This window comes from Chelonia mydas, chromosome 18 (assembly GCF_015237465.2).
Source record: "Chelonia mydas isolate rCheMyd1 chromosome 18, rCheMyd1.pri.v2, whole genome shotgun sequence".
NCBI classification, from domain to species: Eukaryota; Metazoa; Chordata; order Testudines; family Cheloniidae; genus Chelonia; species Chelonia mydas.
Window position 1 is genome coordinate 8,131,587 of NC_051258.2, and position 12,563 is coordinate 8,144,149.

At 43.4% G+C, this 12,563-nt stretch overlaps 1 protein-coding gene across 5 annotated transcripts in view; it reads right to left on the reverse strand.

Annotated features, from left to right (window-relative positions):
• The window catches only part of UBR4 (ubiquitin protein ligase E3 component n-recognin 4), a 114,864-nt gene that overhangs the window by 4,197 nt on the left and 98,104 nt on the right, over positions 1–12,563 (reverse strand). For all 5 annotated transcript variants that reach the window (XM_037881067.2, XM_043531898.1, XM_037881065.2 and 2 more), the window contains 4 exons: positions 11,421–11,563; positions 10,702–10,827; positions 9,327–9,521; positions 6,677–6,901 (listed from right to left, as the gene is read on the reverse strand). In XM_037881067.2, the coding sequence (XP_037736995.1) occupies positions 6,677–6,901; positions 9,327–9,521; positions 10,702–10,827; positions 11,421–11,563 (689 nt within the window). The remainder of the gene's footprint in view (positions 1–6,676; positions 6,902–9,326; positions 9,522–10,701; positions 10,828–11,420; positions 11,564–12,563) is intronic.

Here is a 12,563-nt window from a genome sequence, read left to right on the forward strand (position 1 = left end):
ATGCTGGTCTAGGCTTAGACCTTTGTGCCCTGTGATTCTCAGCACTTGTAAATTGCTTTACAAACTGTAACTAAACTCTGAGGCGGAGATGCCAACATCACTCCTTTTTACAGAAGGGAGAAACACTCACCCAAAGCCACAGAGCAAGTCAGTGGCAGAGCTGGAAAAAGAATTTATCTCCAGTCCAATGCTCAGACTCCTCAACCATGCGGCACCTCTCATTCAATGGTTCTGATACAATGAATAATTATGGTACTTGTGCTTGAACCATCTCATCCTTTACCGTCATAGATAAAGAGCCTGACACTCAGCTGTAGTTTTGACTGGAATATCTGCCACCTTTTAAAAAACTCGAACAAGTCTTTTGAAGAGCAGTGTAATAACACCAGAGGGGCTTGACCCTGGTCAGTTTTAAGCCAGTTAAAATGACACTTAACTGGAAACTTGTAGTTAATTGTTTTCAATGTACTATTACATTTATGGTGCTACAACTGCCCTTGAGTCCCTCACCGAGTTTTGACAGTCTCCTGTCACCTGTGAAAGATTCAGACATGTTAAGAACACATGGAGTGACTAACCATACAGAGGGAAAGGGCCTGTATACAAAGTGCTGCCAAATGACCATAGAAAAAAATGTCCAGTTACGCAGTCTGGCAGGTATTACTTTTAGAAAGTCATTCAGACGAGTGTGAGTTGAGCTGAGTCCTTCAAAGACACTGAACATTTAGAATAACACTTCGACTGATGGATGGCCATCTGGAAGCCTGTGGAGGTGGCCAAATCCAGGGTTCAAAATGAATCCACACGGTGTCTGTTTAGCTGTCTCAGGGCATGGCTACACTTGCAGATGGAGAGCGCTTTAAGTTAAACCAGCCTTCGGAGAGCGCAGTAGGGAAAGCGCTGCAGTCTGTCCACCCTGAGAGCTGCAAGTGCACTGGTGTGGCCACATTTGCGGCACTTGCAGCGGCATTGGGAGCAGTGCATTGTGGGCAGCTATCCCAGCATGCAAGTGACTGCAACGTACTTTTCAAATGAGGTGGGGTGGGGGTGGAGTGTGACAGGGAGTGTGTTGTGTGTATGTGGGGGGAGAGAGAGTGGGTTGTGGGGGGGCTGAGAGCATGTCAGCGTGCTATCTTGTAAGTTCAGACAGCAGCAGACCCCCTCCCACCCCTCCGCCCCCCTCTCTCTCACACACACAGCATCCCACACTAATGGCTTGCTTTGTCTTGGAGCAGATAAGCAGCCGACTGTTAGAAACGGAGCTTTCCAAGGGCATATCCATATTCCTGCAGCGATTCAAAAACAATGACAAGAGTGGCCACTTGACTTAAAAAGAAAAGGAGTACTTGTGGCACCTTAGAGACTAGTACTCCTTTTCTTTTTGCAGATACAGACTAACACAGCTGCTACTCTGACACTTGACTTAGGGGGATTATGGGATGTTTCCGGAGACTGATCAGAGCGCAGTAATGCAACACCTCGTTCACACTGGTGCCGTGGCACTCCAGCAGCGGCGCAGCAAACATTATTCCACTTGCCGAGGTGGAGTACCAGCAGCGCTGTCGCCACGGAGTCAGAGCGCTCTACGTGCTTTGCCAGTGTGGATGGGTAGTGAGCTACTGCGCCCAGGGCTCCTTTATTGTGCTGTAACTCGCAAGTGTAGCCAAGCCCTCAGAAAGAGACATATTCCATGCAATGGTGTACTCAGTAGTAAAGTGTTGCTGAAAAACTTCAGTGAGGTATTTCCATTTCTGTCAGATTATGTCACACTCCCTGGCCCCCCAAAGGAGAAAAACCCACCAGCAAATGTGGGAATTTTCATCCCTGGTCAGACTGACTCTTGAGTATTGTCCCAAGAGTCTTCTTAAGCTTGCTTTCAACACACCAGTATCTGGAGAAGTGCTATATACCGTTAAGAGGCGGGGAAAGACAGGGATCGCTTAGCTAAGAGTTTTTAAGAGGAAAAATTAAGCTAATCACCAATAGCCCCTGGCAAGGTGGGATGTATTGCCAACACTCCTAATGGATTTGGAATTTTCTTACATAATTTGTGTAGGTATATCTGCCTTATTCCATCACACACTGCTTCCTGTTTGTCACTTTAAAGTTTAGAGACATCTCCCTCCCCACATTGTACAGATTTACAACCAGTTCATCTGCCACTGCTGTGGATCAGCAAGAGACAAAAGGCACCCTCAGATTACGGACACAGCTAAAATCCACCAAAGGTACAGGTCTTGCTTCATACACACATTGTTTCATAAACCGTGTGTGTGTGTGTGTGTGTGTGTCAAAGAGACCCTCCCTCTCCTTATAACATGTGCTTTGTAGGTGGGAGCCTGCTTGTGCGGCTAGGCTCAATTATTTAAAGAAAAACCAATTAGTAAAGGTGACTAAATTTCCACGGGAAGAAGAGCAACTTAGAGTGAGGCTAATTCTGGATTCCCAAATAGTGTTGAGTCAGAATTTCTTTTTATTTGAATGGTTTTGATATAATTGGACTCTGTTCCTTTAATTGAAAACTAAAAGGCCCTTGTGGGTTAAGTCTATGTAGCTGCCATCTGGAATGGCTACTCAATACAATAGCTGCTATATTTGCATTAACGTAAGCTGGTTCAGGCTCATCAGCTACGCATGGATTTCCAGCTGCAAGTTAGACATTAGCAGTTTGGAAGCTTCACTTCTCTCATGAATATTTTACAAAGGTCAGAGTCAGGAGCACGGAAAAAAATCCAAAAGATCCCACTCCCCTCAAATTTCACACAGATCCACACGGTGAATCATATGTTTATAGGATTTTTTTTGCTAAAACTCTTGGTTCAGTAATAACCTAACACACTAGGCCCACTAGACGAATCTTTTCCTGGCATTGGACTAAAGGCTAAAATTTTCAAAAGTGCCTCATTGTCTGTACTGAATTCTTTTCACTTTATCTGCAGCCTTTGTGCCTCAGTCAGGGGTGTTTATAGGAGATGCACGTGCTCACCACCTCTGAGGATCAGGTCCTTTGATACCATTGACAATTAAATTGTGACCTTTGTAGCTCCTGGATGGGAATGGGTTAGAGTGGTTCCTATTTTTTCTCTAGCTGGACACGGATGGTATTGTTGGGCAATAGCTTAAGGGACTTGCGAAAGCTCTCATGCGGGATATGGTGGGTTTCTGGTTTTGCCCTCACTATATGTGAGGGGGAGACACGATGGGACGCATTCCATCAGCCCCATAGAGCGAACCCAGTTGGCTTTCCCTGTATGTGACTGAAACGCAAACAGAACACAGTGATGCTGAGCGGCTGGAGGAAACCACCAGCCAGAGGTGGCGGCACAGGTGATATTTGCTCTTATTTGAGTGGGTGGTGCATGTACCTTTGTTGCAATCGAGGGACCCTTCTAGATCCTCAGTTGCTTCTAGAGGCACAAACAGCAGCAGTAGCAAAGTGCTTTTCTCCACATCTTCACTTGGAAAGGAGACTGCATCCTTGCCAGTTACACATGCCTTTGTCCCCTCCAGATCAGATTGTTCAATTGTGCTCCGTATGGTGTTACTCTTAAAAAAGTACCCAGGAACTTCAGCGAGTGCAGAATGCAGCAATCTGCTTATTATGCTTTGTCCTACACATGGAGCAAATACACCATGCTCCAGAAACTGCAACTGGCTTCCAGTTAGGTTTAGCGTAACGTTTAAGGTGCTGGTTTTAACTTAAAAATCACGTTAGCGCATTAAAGGCCACCAGATCTCCATGTTCCACCCCAACAGCTAAGGTCAGCTAGGACCCGCAAGCAAAAAGACCCTACGTTTGTCTATCTGAGGGGCTGAGTGTAATCAGTTGAATACTCTGAAATTCTCTCTCAGCGTAAGGGAAAGAGAAAGCTCTTGAATAAGCCTTGCCACATGCCCTGAAACCTATCCTGTCATTGAGGCTTTTCCTGAGGCTTTGGGGCAGGGTAGATGGATGTAGAATTCTTGCTATTCCCATTTCAAGATGCTTGTATTGTACACATTCTCAGAAATATTTGACAGGTGAAGTAAATACTTGTTTTTTTTTCCTTTTCCAGTATAACTTTCTCTGGGGGTTTTCAGCAGCATTAAACCAATGAAACACCCATGTCAACTCACTGAAGGGCTTTGCTTTTTCTAGAATATTTTGTAGACTGTGTGAAAGCCTACAGCCCCGGTGTCTTAGTTGTAAGGTGGTTGTGCTGAAGGCAGCCTGCCAGAGAATGTCTCCTACAGTAAGGCTGTGTCTACACTTCCACTTTCAGTGTTAAAACTTTAGTTGTTCAGGGGTGTGAAAAAACACCCCCTCCCCCCCGAGCGACAAAAGTTTTAGCGCTGAAAAGCACCAATATAGATAGCTACCACCGCTCATTCGGGGTGGTTTTTATTTTATTTTTTTAAATTGCCAGGAGAGCTCTCCCCCGGTGATAAAGCATGCCTACACTGCCCAAATCACAGCGTTGCCACGGCCGCGCTGTAACGTGGGCCGTGTAGACATACCCTTAACCTACTTTTCCAAGAACTCCAGAGCAGAAGTGGTGGAAATAGATAGTGGACATGAATGAATGACAGGTTTAGCAAGAACAACAGAAACAAAGAAATCAATACTGTGGACTAATTTTTACCAGGCATGTGATTATGGGACAGACTATTGGAAGAATGACTGATAATTCATCTTAATGGACATTTCCCAAAATAGAATATTTTATCCTTAATTATGAATTATTATTTAGAATGACACCTTTGGAAATTGCAATTGGAATTCCCGCGGTCCCCCTTCTTGGAAACAGTTTCCCCCGCCCCCCCGACCAAGCAGGGGCAGTCATTTGTTGTTACAGTACAGTTCACATGCTTGATTGCTAATATTTGAGGGGGTGGGGGGCAGGGTTTAAAGGAAGCATAATTTGCTTTTGTGGTGTGGTTTCAGAAGAGCAATTAGATCAATTTTTGAGCCTTCTAAACTTGTCAGGTATCAGAGGGGTAGCCGTGTTAGTCTGGATCTGTAAAAGCGGCAAAGAGTCCTGGGACACCTTATAGACTAACAGACAGATTGGAGCATAAGCTTTCGTGGGTGAATACCCACTTCGTCGGATGCATCCGACGAAGTGGGTATTCACCCACGAAAGCTTATGCTCCAATACATGCATACATCCAATACGTGCATGCATGCATCCGATGAAGTGGGTATTCACCCACAAAAGCTTATGCTCCAATATGTCTGTTAGTCCATAAGGTGCCACAGGGCTCTCTGCCGCTAAACTTGTCAGGATCACTTGAATGCTTCACTAACCTGATCTTTCATGTTCTGTTTACAGTTATCTATAGGTTTGGACCTTGTCAGTTAAGTGAGCTACAGATGACAGTTTCTTAAATTGCAGTTCAACAAGTTAAACTGAACCGCTTCCTTTAGGAGAGAAGGAAATAAAAGATGAGTTCTTGGAGTTTAAGCCTTCTTTTAATTCCTTCACACATCTGCCTTAGATTTTCTCTGATAAAACAGCAGCATTTAACACCACTCACTAATTAGCCAGCACCACTGCATAAAGCAACAATGCTGTCTTATTGATTGTAATTTCCCAGTTCTCACCTACTTGATTCTCCTCTCATTGAGATGACCCTAGAAAGAAATACATTCTTTGGGACTGAATATGCAAAGCGGGTTATACTACTAAAAGCAATCTCCCTGGGAAAAAATCTGTGTGTACTCATCTAACCTACTGGTACCAGGACCAATTCTGACCATAGGGAAGACAGCAGAAGAAACTCCATGTGCATAAATGCATCATAACGAGTGCATATAATTATATATGTGCCTGCATCCATCCACATTGGATTTAAATACAAACATATATAGAAAAGGTTAATCTTGACTAATCAAAAAAATAAACACTCTTGTTTAGCACCAGACTAAGGCTGTCAAACGATTAAAAAAATTAACAGCAATTAATCGTAGTAAAAAAAGATGAACAAAAGTCAAAGCATGAAAGGGCATACCAATGTTTAGCACATTTGGCCCGTAAATACCTTGCAACAACAGCTACAGTGCCTGTTCTCACTTTCAGGGGACAATGTAAATAAGTAGTGGGCAGCAGCATCTCCCATAAATGTAAACTAACTTGTTCATCTTCACAATTGGCTGAACAAAAAGTAGGCCTGAGTGGACCTGTAGGTTCTAAAGTTTTACATTGTTTGGTTTTTGAGTGCAGTTATGTAACAAAAACCCCACACTACGTTTAAATTGCACTTTCACGATAAAGAGATTGCACAACAGTACTTGTGTGAGGTGAATTGAAAAATACCATTTCTTTTGTTTATCTTCTTTACAGTGCAAATATTTGTAATAAAAAATATAAAGTGAGCACTGTTCACTCTGTATTCTGTGTTGTAATCAAAATCAATATACTTGAAAATATAGAAAACATCCAAAAATATTTACACATTTAAATTGGCATTCTATTACTGTTTAACAGTGTGGTTAAAACTGCGATAAATTGTGATTATTTTTTAAATCAAGTTAATTTGCTTTGAGTTAATCTCTTGAGTTAACGGTGATTAACTGACAGCCCTACATCAGACATGTTGCTATGCAGCTCAAACGACTAGGAAGGTAACACCAGTAAGTTCACTGGGCAGCTTCTGAGTGAATGGAAGGGTGGCAAAAGCTGCGATGATTACTGACCTGCTGGCTCCCCCTGGTGACACCACACGTGCATGTGAAATAACCAGCAGCCTCCTGAGGATCTCAACCCGCATGGCTTTCCACTTCTCTGGGGGCAAGATGTGTAGTGCCAGAACTGTGTAGTAATGGGGCCCATCCACCTCAAAGGCACTCTCCACCCATTTCTCCTTGGGATGCTCCATAAAACTCTGAAGGTTCTTTTCCTCTCTGGAAGTTGCTCGGGTTCTGGAATACAAGGGAAGAGTGAACAACTAGCCCGGGCATGAGAAGCACTACACAACCAACCAACGTTTTATTTCCTAACTGGAATCCGTTTCCCCCCAAATGTCTCCTTTGTCTCAGATTTCCCAAACACACACGTAGTGGTTGCAGACTAGCTTTTCCCTCCAGCAGTACAAAGCAGCAGAAAGGATCCCAAGGCAACCCACCTCTCTCTCCGCTAGAGGGCAATGTTTATTAAAAAATCCCTTCCCTTTTGGGAACATGGGGGAAGAATCAGATGCCAGCCACTTCAGCCAGAAGAGCTAAAATAACCAATCCCACAGGCAGCACAAAGCACTTAACTATAGATTTTTCCATGGCTAGATCTTTGTATCAACTTGTGCTATTTATCCCTCCCTATAGCAATCAAGAGTAAGATATAGGCCACCATCAGAAACAAAGATACACTTTATTTATGAAAACTCCTTTTCCACTCTTATGAGGGAATCAAAAACATAACTATATCACAGCCTACAGCTGTATAGACAACCCAAGACTAAGAGATTCATGGGCCCTGTACCCAGTGATCAAACTGCCACAACCCAGTGCACTGACTGATGAGAATGAGGCTGCCTGCTAGACATTACCCAGCATTTTGAAATTAATAACAAACCCCTATAAATAAATGAGTGATAAATCAGTATCCCCAGCAGATATGAATTATCTGTAGGTTGCCAATGGTATGTGCATTTCTCATTGGCTGCACTCTACAGCTGATCTTAGTTGGTCAGCAACTCTAGGAACTGCAGTACTGTTAAACACTGCTTTTAAAAGAACCATTTCAGCAGGCTGTATAACGCATTCTTATACAAACTCACACAGCAGGGCTCTCAAATGCTGCCGAGCAGGGCTATAAGATTACATAATTAACTTAATTTGTCTTCTCACAAGGGAACTGGAGAAAAATACAGTGGCATCTGGAAAAAAAGATATTAAAAGCAATACACAAATTGTGTCACTGCCCAAGTGTTGACTGCTCCAGGGATAGACAGGCTGCAGTTTCATTGCATGTGATTTGGAGTGACTCTGGAATAAAGGGCTTAGATTCTAACACCTGTTTTCTAAGATACCTCATCCAATTAATATTATCTCCTTTGCTCTTTGCTACTGAAATAAGAGGACTATGGACCTTACTTTTGTGCACCATACTTTGTAAAGTAATATTACCTCCAGCCCATTTGTTTAGAGACACTTTAGATGCTGGCTGGCTACATGCGTGTGCAGTTAGACATACTGACAGCTCCAACGGGGCTTGGAATTTAGATTTTGTAAAAATAAGCTTTTACATAAACTAAAAATCAATAGAAAGGTTTCTATTTTGTTTTTAAATTCCAATGGAGCAGACCCTGTCGACATATAAACATTTCACTGAAGTATCAGCAACTCAAACTACAGTGCTCGCGCTTTGAACTCAGTGCTGCCAGCCATGAGTCTGTCCCAAACCCTTGGGAGGGGGCTGGGTATCCACTAGGAGGCTTCCTCTAGCTTCTGCTTGTCCAATTTGCCCCACACCCAGGGCCCAAAATAGCTGGTAACTCATCCACCTGCAGCAGGTGATGCCCTGCAAGGGCAGCTAATGGCTCTTGTCTCAGACCTTCCCAGAGGCATTGAACAGCGAGTGACAAGCACCCTGCATGTGACCTCAGTGGTGAGCTTCCCTCTGACTAGTGCTAGTACTTGAGAACTTGGAAGCAAAACAGACTAGTTTATTATCCAAGATCAGAGGTAAAAAGAAGGGAAATAGTGAAAAATTAAGATTTACATTTTTCACAAACAGGTGAGGGAATCATTGGGGGTTTTTCACCAAAAATATGACAACCTGACAATGTCCCTTTAATCTCTAATAAATTGAAAACTCTTTTACTTTGTCCAACATGGAGATAATTATTGCACACAGAAAGGAATTTGCTTTTGTTAAATCAGTCTCCAAATTACATGATCACAAGCTGCTGTGTTTTCTGTGAAACAGCTGTAACAACCTGCCTTAAGGATTTAATTAAATTTCCTTTTAAACCTTTCATGTGGTTTCCAACATTTCCCATCACCTCCCTTGTAAGCCAGATAGTAGGCACTGTGGCACTAACACATCCTGCATGTGAGGTTCAGGATCAAGATTTCTCTTGTTCACTGCTCCACTATCAACTTGGAATGCAACCGTTCAGCATTTCATACTCCAGGGCTGCACCACTATTGCTAAGAGATTTATCTGCTTTCCCTCTGCCGTCTTCCCCTGTTCCCAAGAAGCTGGTGAAGGCTTCCACCTCCCACAGCAATACCCAGTGGAGACTGGTAGCTGTGCATCCATTTATCATTTGGAGACCTGCCCTGTGAGATTCAGTCTGTCACTAACAGGAGAGAAGACAGCTAAGACACACAAAGAGATACTGACGTGTTAAGAACATAAAGCACAGTGTGAATAATATATGGAATGAGGTGTATATTGCTCTCCCTTCCTCCTCCTCCAGTGTCCACACTGAATGACTGCTCCATAGCGAAACGGAGAAATAGTAGCTTAATGTCATGGACGTTGAGCTGGTAGGTGGGTTCCCGCTGCCCTGTGCATTCCTGGAGGTATGTGTTGTGCCTGGGGAAAAACAGCAATAGATTATATTGCATATATATTCACTCCTTTGGGAATGCAGGTCAAAATTCTCCTCCCACACTGCAAACAAGTCAGAGCTCAGAATTAAAATGCAAATTCCATCCCCTTGGATTAACACCACAGAAAAGGGAGCTCTTTCATCTCTCTTGGGCAAATCCAATTCAGTATGGGTTTCCGGAGCATAACCATCAGCACTGCTTCCCCACTGCAAGGCCCTGGGATGTGGTTCCTTGGCTGACATGGACTAGAGGTACAACTGATTCTAATATCTAACACAACATTACAAATGCAAAGGATAGAACTATATGGCTTAGGGAACTGGTAATGGGATACAGACTTCTTCCGCTCAAGCTCAGTGGTTAGAATTCAGTCGTGATTGAAAATCATTTAACATCTGACCGCAGTTTGGCAATCTATGCAACTGACTTGCTGGTGTCGACCAGATTTGTCCTCCCCACCACCACGACGGGTACCCTTTCTTAATAATCAGCATGAAGATTAAACTACTTTATCCTCCCTTTACTTTCCACTGCTAGCAATTCAGCACAATTGCAAGTACTAAACTTCCTTAAAAATACAATGCAGAGTGGAGATTCAAACAAAGCTTTAGAGTGATTAAAAACAGAGCCACAACACAAAAGTCAATAAACACTCAGGAATTCAGTGAGAGAGCTGCGTATAGCTTCTTTGCAGCTACCACTAACACACCAGTGCTTGGATACGGATTCTTTTTGGAAGAGAGGTACAAAACTCTCCAGTGGCAAGCAGCTCATTTCTTAGCAGAGACAGCTGCCAACCCTGCAATGCCAGCAGTCAGGGCTTACTAACCATAAGGGTTGATATGATGATGATGATGATAATTTTGGGCTCCCTAGTGGTGGATTTGTTTTTCATGTTTCTACCTTACCAGTCTGTGCAAGACGGCATGATATGTTACATGTGTACTTTAATTGGAACGTCGCTGATAGACGGGGTGGTGTAGACTCTGGTGATCAGTAATGGCTCCTAGTTGTTTATAGCACTACAAACTCCATTTGGGGCTTACAGTCAAACTTGTTCACACATAACATACAGTATGTATGTATGGATGTATCATACAGTAACTCCCCAGCTCATCTATTCTGAATACAAACCAACATTAAGAGTAATATTCTAAACTCACCTTGCTAAGCAGGTTGCAAAAGCAGACTCTGGCACGTGGGGCCCCCACACTGGTAGAAGGCCATTGCACTTGGTGTTGGCATTTTGTAGGGCTGCACTCTCCCATTCTTCCCGGCCACGAGCCAGTCTGTATTGACAAAGAGGTTATACACAAAGGGATTACAATTAGTTAAGTTTTTGTCTAATATCACCATCCCCCCACTCTCCTGGATCTTCTACAGTGCTCTTCATTCATAGAGCTCAAAATGCTTTACAAAGGAGGTCAATATCATTATCCCCATTTTACAGATAGGGAAACTGAGGCACCAAAAGGGAACATGAATCACCCAAGATCACCCAGCAGGCCAATGGCTAAACTGGGACTAGAACCCAAATCTCAGTTCTAATTCAGTGCTGGCCACACTGCCTACCCTTACTCTAAGCAGTAAATGAAAATGGTGGCACTCCATAGCTGCTTAGTTCCATTAACACCCTTTATAAATAGTGCTTTCCAACTTCACAGCACCATGCACTGATTTTAGTTAATGTTTGAAATTACAATATTAAGGTGGCCATAATAAAGATGGAGGACAGCAGCTGTTGGATGGATGATGGAACAATGATCTCTGGATAACCATGTTTGTGCTGAGTTGCATTTTGCATTGTGCTGGATGTTTAAGGGACATATACCATGATAGGTAACTTCAAGCGCAATGACTCAAGAGACAGATCAGATCTTACCTGACAGCTGCAAGATGACAGTCATAATGGACAATGTTGAAATGAGAGACCGTGCTGTATCCCTGCTGCTTTCGGGGCTTGTTCTCAAACTCTTCAAGTGCAACCCGCTTGGTGAAAGTGTAAATACCCAGAACCTTTGTAGGCTGTAACAACCAAAGCTTTATTAGCGATGAATAAAGTCCTACTTGAATTGTCAAAAAATTGCAGACGAGCTGCAGGCAAGCCATGGAAAATTGCAGAAAAGTAATAATGGACCCTATTATTTGTGGTAATAAAGTTCGTTACTACTTTTCCATGATTTCCTGCTGTCGGCTGTCCGGGGCTGAGAGTGGGGCAGGGGCCCCCGCTGTCAACTGCCCGGGGCTGACAGCAGAGGCTCCCGCTCTTAGCCCCAAGACGACCAGGACTCCTACTGTCAGCCCCCCATGGTGGGCTCCTGCTTTCAAAATTGTGGTGGAAGTCTAATATTGAGGAATCTGCAATTTTTGGGACCTTAGAGATGAAATATTTGCTACCTGCAAGCATTTAGTGGTTTGCCACTCATTCAAGAGTTACCTTCCTAGAGATAAGGGCCAGTTATTAGGTTCAAACAAGCTTTTCCCAAGCAACCACTCACCAATTCACGTTCCCCACCTGGGAAGGGGAATCATGAAGGCAATTAAGAAGTTAGGACTACATTATAAATTGGAGAAAGAAGCCTCTTGGCAAAATATACCACTAGCAGAAGAGATGGGTGGAGATTACGCTCTGCTGAGCCTATACCTCTCCAGAGAACAGAGCCTGCTAACCTGCACTTTATACTGAAAGTAGAAGCAAACCACAGAAGATACGTAACATAAAAATCCATTATTAAGACTTGCACCAAGGTAAGTGAATGTTCTAGGTGAGACCCTTCACTAGGGTTTAGCTGTGGTTTCAAAGCGTTTTTTTGAATTTGCATTGTTTGTACTATTCCCCTCCACGGCACCTGTGCAGGAGGGATTGTTACTAAAGCTGGGCTCTATATGAGATCCACTCCAGCTCCTTACTGGAAATAAACATCTCATCCCCTTTTCCTTCAGGATTAGATACATAGGAGCTAAGCTGTGCAGGGATAATCAGCTTGGTTTCATGCAGATGGTGAGGGGAACCCAGAGAAGAGAT